Here is a 13,785-nt window from a genome sequence, read left to right on the forward strand (position 1 = left end):
GGTTTCCAGGCTGGCAAGGAAATGTAGCAGTACAGCCAGTACTGATCCACACTGTGATTCGGCTACCACACTTGTCCTTCCCGCCACGTCAGCAATTTCCGTGAAACCTTTCCTTTTTAAGAAGAAATTGTAAGAAACCCCGCGCAAAAATGGTATACAGGCTGGCAGTCCTCAGTCAACGAGAGAGAGAGAGAGAGAGAGAGAGAGTCATAAAACCTTGCCCAACCAACCGTTGCCATCTTTATCTTAAGATATATTTGATTTTTGTTTTCTTTCCAAATTTTTCTTCTTGGGACAGTTAAAGACTATATTTGATTTTATATTTATATTTATTTTTATTTTTTAAAATTATTTTAATCTGTTAATTTTAAAAATAATAATTTAAAAATAAAAAATATTATTTTAATATATTTTCAAAATAAAAAATTAAAAATTAAAAAAGTACAATTTTGGAAGCAGTAAGGCCAATTATGGGAATTCGAAATGATTGCACCCTTATCCTAACTCAGAGGCAAAACAAGGCAGCACTTCGTACACAAAACATTCAAATATCAAGATCGAAATCAGACGCTCCAAACAAGATGATTATTAACCGCTCCAAATCACTCTCAGCCACAGCTTTCAAGAGAGTGGGGCGGACGCTCCTCAACAAGACACTCATCTCTAAAGTAAATTAAGGGAGCGAGTTATGCAAATCAGTGCTGCTAATACATGACGCGTGTCCCTCGCCAGCTGTGTCCCGAAAACCCAACCGCCTGCCTTGAGCCTTCAGTTCGATGCCCATAACTCCTACCTCTAACCGCCTCTCCCGGTCACCCGCTTCACTCCCTTTTTTTTTTTTAATATATATATAATCTTCCATAAAACACCCTTCACCGCCCTCCCTGTTTGCGACCTTCTCTGGTCTCATCTCCTTCCTGTTGACAGTAAAGAGAAAAGGAACAAAGAAAAACAAAATACGCTCATCTTATATCTGACCGAAATTAAATTATTTATATATATTTTTAATTGAGACTGGGATTGAGAAGATATGGCTACTACGAGAAAGGAAATGGATAGGATCAAGGGGCCATGGAGTCCAGAAGAAGATGAGGCGCTGAAAAAGCTAGTTCAAAGACATGGTCCGAGGAACTGGTCGCTAATAAGCAAGTCAATCCCTGGTCGATCAGGTAAATCATGCAGGCTCCGTTGGTGCAACCAGCTCTCACCTCAGGTCGAGCACCGTGCCTTCACTCCTGAAGAAGACGACAGGATCATCCGAGCCCACGCTCGTTTTGGCAACAAGTGGGCTACAATTGCCCGTCTCCTCAACGGACGCACCGACAACGCCATTAAAAACCACTGGAACTCCACTCTCAAACGCAAGTGCTCTTCTATGGCAGATGACGGTAATCTCTCCAATCTCGAGGGGTATGATGGTAATTTGGATGTTGATGATACTCAGCCCTCCAAGAGATCGGTCAGCGCAGGTTCTGGTGTGCCCCTCTCTACGGGGCTCTACATGAGCCCGGGCAGCCCCTCTGGATCTGACGTCAGCGACTCGAGCCCGCCCGGTTTATCTTCTGCTCATAATCATAATATATACCGTCCCGTTGCCCGAACTGGAGGGGTTTTGCCTCCGGTTGAAACGGCATCATCATCTGACAACAACGACGACGACCCACCTACCTTACTGAGTTTATCTCTACCCGGGGCTGATCCAGCAACCAAGTTGCCCAACCGAGTCGTCGAGCCAACTCAGGAGCGAGTCGCCGGGTCAACTCAGGAGCGAGTCGCCGGGTCAACGAAGGAGCGAGTCGCCGGGTCAACTCAGGAGCCAAAACCCAATACAGTGACATCCTTTTTGGTGGCAGCGGACCCAGCCCAGGTGACCACCCCGGTAGTGGCTGGTCAGACTGGACGGCCCGGATGCGGTTTTGTTGGGTTGAGCAGGGAGCTAATGACGGTGATGCAAGAGATGATAAGGAGGGAAGTGAGGAATTATATGATGGAACAGAGTGGTGGGGGCATGTGTTATCAGGGTATGAGTGGAGAGGGGTTTAGGAATGTTGCGGTGAATAGGGTTGGGGTTGGTAAGATTGAGTAATGAAAAATTATGAGCTTAAAAAAAGGGTGAGGAATGTGGACAGAGTAGAGTGTAGGGAGAGAGAGAGAACTGGGCTTTTGTTCTCTCTCTTTTTGTTAGGGAATAATTTTGGGATTGTACAGAGTGTGCGTGAGAGAGAGAGAGGTAAGGGTAAAAGGTGAAAAATGATGTTGAGAGAATGCCTTGAGAGTTGAGAGAGAGAGAGAAGAAATGGTAAAAATTGAGACATTTGTGTAAAACTGGATTGTTGTTTTGATGAGGGAACTGAAAAACTTGCAACAAGAACACCAAAAAAAAGGTCATTTTAAGATTTAATCTAAGCTTGTCTTATGTCTCAACTCTCAGCTGGTTTTTATTTTTTATTTTATTATGAATCGTGTGGATGTCTATTTTATTTTTTCCCTAATTTCAAGCCCCATTTTGTTTACTAGAAAAGAGTTTTTTTTTTTTTTTTTTAATGTTTGTTAGTTGAAATTTGTTTTTAATGTTTTATTATCTTATGAAAAATAAGATGAAAATAATTTATTTTTTGTTTAAATTTATTAAAAGAATAGAAACAAAATTTGACAAATTAAATTAAATTTTGTTTTAAAGTTTATTAGAAAATATAACAAATAAAGGAGGATAAAATTTAAAAAATAATTAATTTTATAAATTATTCTAAATAAAAAAATAAAAAAAATAAAGATAAAATTTAAAAAAATAATCTTGGATAATGTTTTAAGAAATGAGCACTTTAAAATAGGTCCATGCAAAAAATATGCTGATTTCGAAGATTGAATAAGTGGGGACGTGAAAGGAGGCAGTTGGGAAGGTGACAAGACAAAACTGTCAAACACCCTCTCCTCCATTCCTCCATTTTTATTGCAGTGCGTGCAGTAATGGCGGGCAGCAGCTAGCCAACACATGCTTCTTTCCTCACCCTTCTTTTTTTCCTTGGATTAATCTCTTCAGACTTGGAGAGCACACAGAAGGCAAGAATGGTCCATCTGTGATAGCAACTCTCACCCACCAAAAATAAATAAGTAAGAATAAAAAGACTAATAATATTAAAAATAAAATAATCTTGAAATAGCAACTCTCACCCTTGTGGCAGTCAGCTTCTATTTCCTCTAGTATTATTCATAACGAGCAGCTTTACAAATTACAATTACATATCAATTATGGATTCCAAGCATGAAGTTGCAAAAGCTATGCTCTCCATTGGGAATTTCCAACGACCACAATGTTACAAGGGCAATCCTGAACGATACTGTTTCAGGCAAAGTGATTCTCGTCTTATTTAGATTTTCGTGTAAATTGTCCACCCTTTGCAGCTTGAAGAAGGACCAAAATCGGACAAAATATTTCTTACTGCAGAATTACATGGCTTCCTCTGTATCTATGATTCTGGCATTTTCTTTTTCTGTACGCTACCATCTACAGCTCAACAAGTTCTGTGCATGTTTTCTCTTCTAGACAAAAAAAAACACAAAAAAAGAAAGAAAGAGGAAGCTCGAGAAACCTCGTGTGAGTCACAAAGGTGCTGACTCCATGGTGCTTGAGCTTGTGTCATCTGTCACCATTAACATCACTCTGGATTTCACAACTTGCTGCAAAGCTTCCCTCCAGGACCATTTGGGATCACTCAGAGCGCATATAGAATCGAGGCATGTGAGAAGAGCTTAAGTGAAGAGCCTGATCATTTACCAATGAAAATCAGTAATAAACGAACTTTTCTGTTTCTTTTGATAAATAGTATTAAACTACGAACTAGAAAGTGAAGCTATCTCAAAACTACAAAAATGAACAGAAACTTGAGCAACTAATGGAGATAGCTTTAGCTGCATTGTCCTGTAAATTGACAACAAATTAAAAGGTACATACAAGTTGAGCTCTGGGTTAAGTGTTCTTCAGAATCAAACCACAAGTATTCTTAAGTATCAAACCGCAGCACCATTTCATAATTACAAATGATTAACTTCATACTTCCCTTAAATGGAGGACGTCCCATCATGCCATCTTGGGACCAAGAAGGATAAACTAACCTTTATCAGTTTATAACTAATTAATGAGCGAAGTTTCAATGAAAGAAACAACACATGATGGAAAACTGCTGTTTATCATTTTTCTGTAGAATCTATTCCAAACATGTTCCCAAAGAACATTCCAATATCCTAGAATTAGAAGCTAGCACGACAAAAACATTCGGGAAACAAATCAATAATGAAGTTCATTGAAGCTGACTATCAAACAGATTCATACCGTTGACCAGAGAGGAAGGAAATTCAAAATGGATGGAAGGAAGGCCAGAAATATAGAGGTTAATGTGAGGGCTGCATTTTGCTCGAACTGCATGTACATTTGTACAAGTAATGAGGATTCAAGAACTTTACGCCAAGAAAGTAACAAATGGAAAGGAGATAGAAAAAGACAAGTACCAGGGAGGTTCTTTGGCGAGACTTGATAAAATACAGGATGGAACACCAGGTATGGCATCCCTTAGCAGTAAGGACACAAGCAACAGCTATGGCAGTTGCAGTGGCCCGTTGAGCAAGCACAATCCCTACAGTTGCAGCAGCAAGAGCTGGTGCATAATTAATACCTTCCCACCATGACCAGACCCCCTCCTGTAATAAAATTCCAAAATTTGTTCAGAAAATCGCGGTAGGTTGCATACACATGCAAAATTCCATTAGAACAACTTGAGAACCCATCAACTTCAGATCATTCCTTAAACAGAGATTGCTTAACCCTAGAACCTCCTTCCACTCAATTACATTTGCTCTGATATTTACAAAAGCCTTCACTAATAAGAAAAACCCCTAGAACACAAAGGATCTTTCACCTGTTGCTACCAAACAATGAAACATCTAATGGTGCAACAAGATAGATAAGGTAGGGTAAGGCAATGAGAAACAATTCAAACTGAGAAGTTGGTATGACACGACATGCATACAATGAAGACACCAGTGAGAAGAACCTAGACCATTGAATAAGTTGAAATAACTCTTTCTTGCTATCAAACCAAAACGAAATCAATGGGGGAAGCAATGAAAAGCAATAAATAAGAAGGCATGTTTTTCTTCCATTTATATTTTGTTGGCAGGAAGCTAAAGCATCTAGAATGTGGCCTCCTTTAAGCAATATCCCCTTTAAACAAAGATCAGCACAGTTAAACCAGGATTGCCACAAACATGAAAGTTTAAATCATATAAAAACTGATCTACAGTTTAGCTAAATTTAAGTTTTTGCTTCCGCCATGGATATTTTCAGTCCTACCAGCTTTAAAATATTCCTTCTTCAACAAATTCCTAAGGAAATATTCATACATACTTTAATTACATCACATATCAACCATGAACAAACTAGTTTCATATTTAGATGAGAGATTGAAAATACAAGTACAAAGCATGAAAAAAAATCTCATGTGCTTTATTCCAGAGCGCAGTGTGGCAATACTGCAGTAATCAGAGGCATAGTTAACAATGAATAAAACATTAGCTTATAAACAGGGCACTCTGACTCATTCACACACATAAGAAATGACAATGGTTACAGAGCTCCACTAAAGGAATCATGAGGACAATTCCGACAAGCACCCACATTTCAACATAGCATCTCCGCATTACTTAGACATTAACACTAAAACCATTGCATCCAAAGACAAAAAAAAAAAAAAATTGTCTATATGGTTATGGCTGCACTTCATTTGTGATTATGGTTAGTAATTCTCATGTACCTTTCTTGCACAGGAATTAATAGCAGTGGCATATGCCAATGGAGCTACAGCCAAGGCACAATGTGATGCTGCCACCATCAGGTCTTGTGCTCTGTAGACCGATCCTTTGCAAACTACATTGTCAACCCAAGCATCAACAAGATAGAATGGATGTGTCAGTAAATATTATGTCAGTTAAATGGTCATAGAGAGTTGTTAAAACAGACATATTAGAAGATTAATCGGACAAATAACCATGAGCGGCTAAGATATTATAAATTTCTTGACAGAAAGAGAGAACTATCATTAAAGCATCAAACTACCAAAACCATTACTGGAAAAAGAGAAAGGGAAAATTACATTTAGCATTATACAGTTTAGTCCAAATTGCGATTACCTGCTATAATTTGAAAAATTATATTTTACATCTTCAGTAAACACAAATTTTTAAATTGGATGAAATGACCAAACTACCCTTATATATATATTATATCAGAAATTCAACCAAACAACAGATTTGATCTTCTCTCTCTTCAAATGACTATTTCTCTCTCTTTTACACATTTCTTTCTGAACCTAAATTACCAAATCAAACACAAAATGAACCCTGATTTCATCAATTAAGGAGACCAGGACTTTCTTTAGATTTTCTCCACCAGATTTCTTTGGGTTTTTAGTGCTTCTGTCTTCATGATGGCAAATGGGTGCCCATTATACTGCAAGATGATTCAAACACAACCCAAACAATGGAATACAAGCTCTCTGCTACTTCAATGAACACAATCCACACTGGAAGAAGAAAGCCTAAAATCTCAGCAAGCGGTTCAACCAATGGCTGCATTTGGCTCACACAATAATCATCGCTTTCCAAGCAACTGCATTTGGCTCAAGCATTTCATCAAACACCTTCCTCACAAACTCAATAACCTAATGTTGCAATAGGACCAGGATGTATTGTTGAGTCTAGAGTTAGACTCTCTTGTTGTTCTGTGAGGTGTGGAGTTCGCATCAGAAGCATGCTTGCATACCTAGCAATATCATCGGATGGCACTCCACTGTTGGGCAATGGAGGTGTGGTTTTACCCCACAAAGAGATCAAATCAAGCAATTTGAAGCCAAAGATAGTTATGTGAGGGTTTGTGTTTGAGATTTATAGACTATGTTTAGACCCTTTCGGGGCAATTTGACCGAGTCTATTGTTAGGAGTAGTAACACTCAGTTCAATAGTCCAGACAGTGTTTACAACTAGCTAACATGTGCTCAAGTAAATTCAGATGCTCAGAGAAAGTGTTTTGTTGTCCTAGGCACTAGTGATTCATTGGGACAATTTGGTTAATGATGGTTTGCAAAGTCAAGATAGGTTTGGAAGGTGGATGATCTAAATCATATATGACTCTCCCTGTTCAATAGAGGATGCTACCGACTCTTCCTATTCAGTAGATGATGTTGTGCTTGAATCTTCAATTTCATCTGGTCATCATTCGCTTGCTTCTCCAGGAATCGATCAATAGAGGAAGAAGATGGGTGGAATGACTGCTATGGTTATGGTCAGGGTTTTTTTTTTATTCACCGGAAAATTTGCAATATTTAATATAAAGGCTATTTAATCATTAAATGAAAAATAATGACAATCCTGTAAATAATTAAATATTTTTTGTTGATTTTTTTTAGAGGATATTAAGTGTTAGCATGCAAAGATGTAAAATATAGTTTTTCAAACTATAACGGGTAATCACAATCTACAGGGTAATTTTCCAAAAAAAATAATCAAAACCCAGCAATATCATAAAGGCATTGAACTTAGACCATTTGGTTAATTCTAAAGAAAAATAAGTCTACATTAACAAATATGTTGCAAATATTTTAGTTTTTGCCATTTGTTGGATCACACTGTTGACCCAATATGTTTTGTTAAATCCACACTACTCCAATTGATATAGCTTTTAGGTAAAGCAGAACAATATCTTTCCAAGATTTTCAGGTTCACTGTGGAGCAGATTTGAAATTTTAAGCAAGTAAATGACTAAGAGACTCTCTTTCCTAAGAGTACCCAACTGCAGATTCTTACACCGGCCAAGTGCTAGATTAGAGGAGGGGACTTTCGCTCACCCCTGGCCCAAGACACCACCCACCCCCTTGTTCATTGTTTCTATATAAGATGCCCCCTCAATTATTTATTTATTTTGTTCCCAAGAAGCACAAATACAGCAAGAAGCCAGCCAATTCAATTGACGAAAAGAAGATAGAACATGCTGGAATAATAACTATGCTTTTGCAAAAACTTTGTAAATTTGAATACATCCATGTGCATAGAGATTTAAGTTAAAATATGGCTATGTTAACACAACATAAAGAGCGCGCGCGCGCGCGCGCGCACATAATCACGTTTATTAGTCTAATTATATTTCCTTGTACAAATATATATTAATTTTTCAGTAAGACAACAAGAAAATTTAGATCAAATAAAGGTATTAAAATATATATGAAAAAAATTGTTTCTTAAAAAAACAAATAAGGAAAGATGGAAATGATATGCTTTTCTACAATAGGATTCCTTTTCTAGACAAAAATGATAAATGTATCTAGGATCCCCTTAATGAGATGTCCGAGCTTCACCACTGCATATATCTAAACCAGTGTACATCCTCAATGAGACTTGTTAACATAGAAAAAAAGCCCTATCCAAATCACAAGGAGTGTGCCAAAGCATGCATGATGTCCAATTATCATTAGTAGAATCAATGCATTTGTTCGGTTATGATCTACGAAAAAACAACAATTCCTTAAGCACAACATTGTTGATAACTTACTACAAGGAAGTTCAACAAAAACACACAAATGGTTTTTTAAGCATAGAATAAAAGTAAATAAATACTCTTCCTCCAAGTTACCTGGTGTGATCATGAATGGCCACTCGAAAAGAAATGGTTCAAGTAGAGCGTTGGCAACTGCCAAACCTACAACCAATTTGCTGTAATGCTCACCAAATTCATCCAGACACCTTTGAAGCTTTCGCTTACTTGATAAAACTTCCATAACAAGCATTACTTGATAAATCAAGATAAACAAAATGAATATAGCCATCTCATAACTAAAATGGAATGTCATATTAGTCAGAGCATTAGCTTGTTACAACTCATAATGCTAAAACTTCCACTGGATAGTTAGCTAGCTAACCATTGAAATGTGGCTATAGCCACTAACTGCCCCTGAACATTGAACTTATTTTTTTAGATGACTACAAAGGCTTAAGCAAAGAAAGTTCTGGCCTACCTAGATAATGAATTTAGAAACAGAACTTTCAGGTAAGGAGGAAACCTTCTGATGTTTGTTGACATTGATATTATAACTAACATAGAGACTCGTCCTAATACAGCCTAAACTCATGAACACTTGAATTGAAGGGTATATGCAATCTTGAAATGCCATGAAGCCTTTAAAAGCTTAAAATCACATATTGACATCCAATAACAGGCCATAATATGCTGTGCTTTCAGCCGAGATTTCATGACATTACCAATATCAAAACTAAATTAAATTATTGAGCAAAGAGAAAGTTAAATAACTTCAAAATGACAGACCACACCAACTCCCACTTCTATATCATGCACAGGTACACTTTTTTATACGACAAATGAGAAACATCCGGCAGCTTGTCATCATTTACATCCAACACAAAAGCAGAATCCGGATAATTTTCCTTCAACTCTTTAACATCATCAATCACTGACCGATTGGTAAAGAACTCTTCAGCTGCAAATAAGCAAACACATTTTATTCATTCATCACTTGGAAAGTAATCTTCAGGACTGACTTAAAAATGGTGACCAATATGAGCTAAATTGAACATTGCAAAAAGTAACCCTCCTTCTAAAGTATTGCCCATAAAAACTGATGCAAAACAGGCAAGGGCCATTATTAACACATGAATGTTAACTTTCCCATCAGTAACATCAGTCAGTGCATCAAGCGATGCTGAGACCTGACTGGCAATCAATGAAAATGAAAAGGTAAGATAAAAATTACCGACTTTTGGGATGGAAATTGTTACCCAACAAGAGAGAAGGCGACTAGCATGAACGCATTTTTGAGGGGGCTTGACTGCAGGTTTCGGAATCATACAAGAGCAGGCAGCGGCAGTGATAAAGAGAGAGAGAGGCGGAACAAAAGCAGAGCTGCAAGTTTTCTCTAAACAAATTCGCCAAGTCCATCCATCCTATTGTTTTTGCAAATTTTAACAGAGCTCTTTGGGGTCCAGTCAGTTGCGAATTATGGCCTCCGTGATGGTGATTTTGATGACAGCTGTGGTGGTGGTTGGTGGCGTCGGTGATGGAAATCGGAGGACCTGGGAGGAAGAAAGAGGGGAAATTGGAAGAAAGGAAAGGTTTTTGTGGTAGTAATTTGGAGGTTAGGTGTGAATGATAAGTGAAGGAGAAGGGAAGTGAGTGACGGAGAGTGGTGGCTTCCATGGTCTTCGGTTGTGAACAATGTATGAACTATGATCAGCTCGTCATGGGAAGGTATGGTATAAATTAGTACAATGATCGATGGAGAATGAAAAATGACGAGCCCAGGGTGTCTTCCGTAATGGAAAACAATTTATTTTTTTTAGTTTTTCTTTTTAATAATAAAAAAAACATCTTTGAAAATATTTTTTTTCATTAAAGAAATAAAAATTACAATTTTTTTTTATAAAAAAATAAAAATCTTATATTAGTCTTTATATTGGTAACAATTTAATTATAGAATATTAATTTTATTTTATTTCAATTAAATTAAAAATTATTTTAAAAAAGTTATATTGTTAATTTTTGGAAAAATTATAGAAAATAAATTTTATATTTTATTGAAGGGTGAAATTGAAAAGAAAAATCAATTTTGCAAAAGAACCTAAAAAAACAATCAAATGAATGAAGATAAAAATTAGAAAAAAAAATTATTATAGGGTGAAATTGAAAATAAAAAATAACTTTAATAAAAGAAAAAAAATAAAAGTATGAGGTTCAAATTGGTAAAAATAATATACCATAAATTTGGATTAAATGATGAAATTGACAAGAAAAAAAATAGAAATCAAAAGAATAAAAATCAAATTGAAAAAAAAAATATGACAAATTGAGATTAAAGGATAAAACTTAAAAAAAATAAAACATTTACAAAAAGACTAAGAACAAAACTTAAAAATCAAAAGAATAAGGACTGGATTTGAAATATCAACATCAAGTTGTCATTTTAGAAGGGAGAGAGAAAAATAAGAAAAAAACCTAATTGCCCCTTGGCTTACCTCAAAATAACAAAAAAATCTCTGTGTAAAGATGAAGATCCTTTTAGGCAAGTTTTAATATTTTTATTTCTAAGAGTATTTTAGTCGTTTCATTGTGTGTTTTTTTTTTTTTTTATATCTAGTCAAGTACCAAATTGCTTCTCATCTTATATTATAATTATGTAAAAACCATTATAAGAATAAAAAAATATCATTCGACTCTAGTTTTTTTTTTTTTTTTTCAATAGTGTTTTGGTCCTTCCATTATTTAATTAATATGAAAAAAAACTTATTTATTTTTTATTAATTTAGTAATCACCAATAAATCTTGTAAAATGATTTCAATATCCTCAATTCCCAATGTTAAAGTTTTTGATATGAGAGGTAAAATCATGAAAACATTGTTAATTTATGATTTGATAATATAACAACATTGTAGTGTTATACTTTATTGAATGATTAAAAATTGCAATATCTACTAACGGAAACGTGGAAGTTATCCTTCGACGGTCATTAGTATATATCATTAATTAATGGGTAAATTTCAATCAACATCATATGGCTTGATCACGGCAACACTTGACACTTTTATATTTGAAAATTACACTTTCAGATGGGTGTAATTTTATAGAAAAATTCTGTATTTTGTTTTCACCAATGAATATCAATTTCTAGCTAAAAATAACATCAAAATTATTATAATAAATATGCCATTACATCTTTTATAATGGCATGAAGGTAATTTGTCCACCCAAAAAAAAGGGCTAATATAATGCTCTAAAGTATTGAAATGCAACCATTCTCTCATATAAATTTTATAGGTTCAAGTAGTAACTAGTTTTATAGATCTAAGATTTCTTCATGATATCAATATTTCCACTTGAAATTTCTATCTTCTGTTTCTATTTATTTTTAAAAAAATAAATAAACACGGTGAGATTTTCTTATGTAACTTCACAAATCAAACATTAAAATTAGTCATTTCACATCAAAATCATTTAACAATTAAAAAACCTAATTGGTCTCGATGTTTAACTATACATGTACTCACATTTCACCATGGATTCACATAGTGAAATGACTAATTTACTCTTACGAAGCCAAACCAAATAACTTGGTTTGAGGGGTAATATGGTCTTTTTAATGGGATTAATTTGTCATTACCAAATTGACTGAGGGCATCTCAATCATCTCACATTTTCATTGCACAATAAAATTACTAAACATACAATAAAAACAAAATTCATTTAACTTGTTTTTAGAGGCTTTTTTGGAATTTCATTTTAGTTTTAAAATTAAAATGATTAAATTATCCTTAAAATCAAAATTTCTTATACTTGTGTCCAAGTCATTTAAACCTGGGTTTTTTTTTTTTTAATTATCAAGTGAACTTAGAGGCAATTCAGTATTTTAAAAAAATATAAAATATTTGATACGAACATTATGGATATAAAGATCTAGAAACCCACAGTTAATTCGATTCTTTCCAAGAAAGCTAAATTCAGGCTTGTAATTGAGCTTGACACAACAATAATCTGTACAGAGGCACATGACTATAAGTAACCAACCCCCACCCAACATCTATGATCGAGACGTGAATAAGAAGTATAGAAGGTGTCACGATACTTGGTTAATTCATCGATAAGTCAGAGTAATTCTATAAGGAACCAAGAGTAAGAGCGGAATCTCACACACAAGTTTTATTTCTGAATAATCAATTCATTTATTATTAAAAAAACCTAAATACAAACTAAATAACCCTATTTGTAATAGGTAAAAATATCCTAAACAATGTTGAACAAATTATTAAAGAGTTCTAAATAAAATACGAAAAAGAATCCTAAATTACTAAATAATCCTATTTATAATAGTTAAAAACATTCTAAAAATGTTGGACAAATTATAAAAGAGTTCTAAATAAAATAGAAAAAAAATCTTAAATAAACTAGGAAACTAATACAATTTCTATATAGTATCTTATCGATCTTATCACAAGCCTTTTCAATTTTTAATCATATATAAACAATTTTTAGTCGTATATAAACAAGACATTTAAAACTTTTTGTTAAAATTTCAGCTCGACCCAATGGACTGATCAAAAGTTATGTTTGTTAGTGTAAAATTTTGTATTATAAAAAATAAGCTCAAGACCGAATTTGATTGTGCAATCCTTGCATGGATTGTATCAATATTATTAAGAAGAAGTTATTGGCATGTGTGTGACATGAATAACATGTAGGAGACGTCCACGCTCTTTGGGTGGCTCGTCTGGTGCTTCTGGGTGGCCGAAAAAGCCAATTGCCATGTCATCTAAAGGGTCAAGTGGCGACACATTGCATGGAGCGATGCATGTACAGTGACTCACGATGGTTTAATTTCTTTCTTCCCCTCTTTCTTTCTCCTCTTCTCGGGAATCGTGCTAGCCAAACTAAAATATAAAGTTGTCCTTCTATTTTGTTTTTATTTCAATTATAGTCTTGATTGCTCTTTATTTCTTTTGAATCCTTTATCTGATTGTTTTTTCTTTCTTTCAATTTTATCCATTGGCATTTGGTTTTATTTGATTTTTACAGCAAATTTAATCCTTATTTTTTACTGTTATTTTTTATATGCTTTTCTTTTTCAATTTCATTCCTCGTTATTTTATTTTATTTTTATGTTAGATTTGGTCCTTAAGTTTTTTGTTGTTTCTGTTTTTTTTTTGTTCCTTTTTTGAAATTGGTGTTCTTTTTTCAA

The 13,785-nt window shown here is 34.7% G+C and overlaps 2 protein-coding genes across 4 annotated transcripts; one reads left to right on the forward strand and one right to left on the reverse strand.

Moving 5' to 3' along the window:
* The first annotated feature begins 516 nt into the window (after positions 1–516).
* Positions 517–2,424, forward strand: LOC7476405 (transcription factor MYB44). The gene has a single exon (XM_002306452.4). The coding sequence runs from the start codon at positions 1,031–1,033 to the stop codon at positions 2,084–2,086; it is 1,056 nt and encodes a 351-aa protein (XP_002306488.3). The 5' UTR covers positions 517–1,030; the 3' UTR covers positions 2,087–2,424.
* Positions 2,425–3,135: 711 nt separating this feature from the next.
* Positions 3,136–10,372, reverse strand: LOC7489752 (probable cadmium/zinc-transporting ATPase HMA1, chloroplastic). Of its 3 annotated transcripts, none has more exons than XM_024601757.2 (6): positions 9,838–10,372; positions 8,678–9,539; positions 5,808–5,920; positions 4,507–4,695; positions 4,331–4,417; positions 3,136–3,763 (listed from the first exon to the last, which is right to left on the reverse strand). In XM_024601757.2, the coding sequence occupies exons 2-6, from the start codon at positions 8,892–8,894 to the stop codon at positions 3,710–3,712; spliced, it is 660 nt and encodes a 219-aa protein (XP_024457525.2). In that variant the 5' UTR covers positions 8,895–9,539; positions 9,838–10,372; the 3' UTR covers positions 3,136–3,709. The 3 variants fall into 3 exon arrangements, with proteins under 3 accessions (XP_024457525.2, XP_024457528.2, XP_024457527.2); XM_024601760.2 differs by having other exon boundaries at positions 9,817–10,371; XM_024601759.2 differs by having other exon boundaries at positions 9,813–10,371.
* Positions 10,373–13,785: the final 3,413 nt, after the last annotated feature.

The sequence above is a fragment of the Populus trichocarpa genome, chromosome 5 (genome assembly GCF_000002775.5).
Source record: "Populus trichocarpa isolate Nisqually-1 chromosome 5, P.trichocarpa_v4.1, whole genome shotgun sequence".
NCBI lineage: Eukaryota > Viridiplantae > Streptophyta > Magnoliopsida > Malpighiales > Salicaceae > Populus > Populus trichocarpa.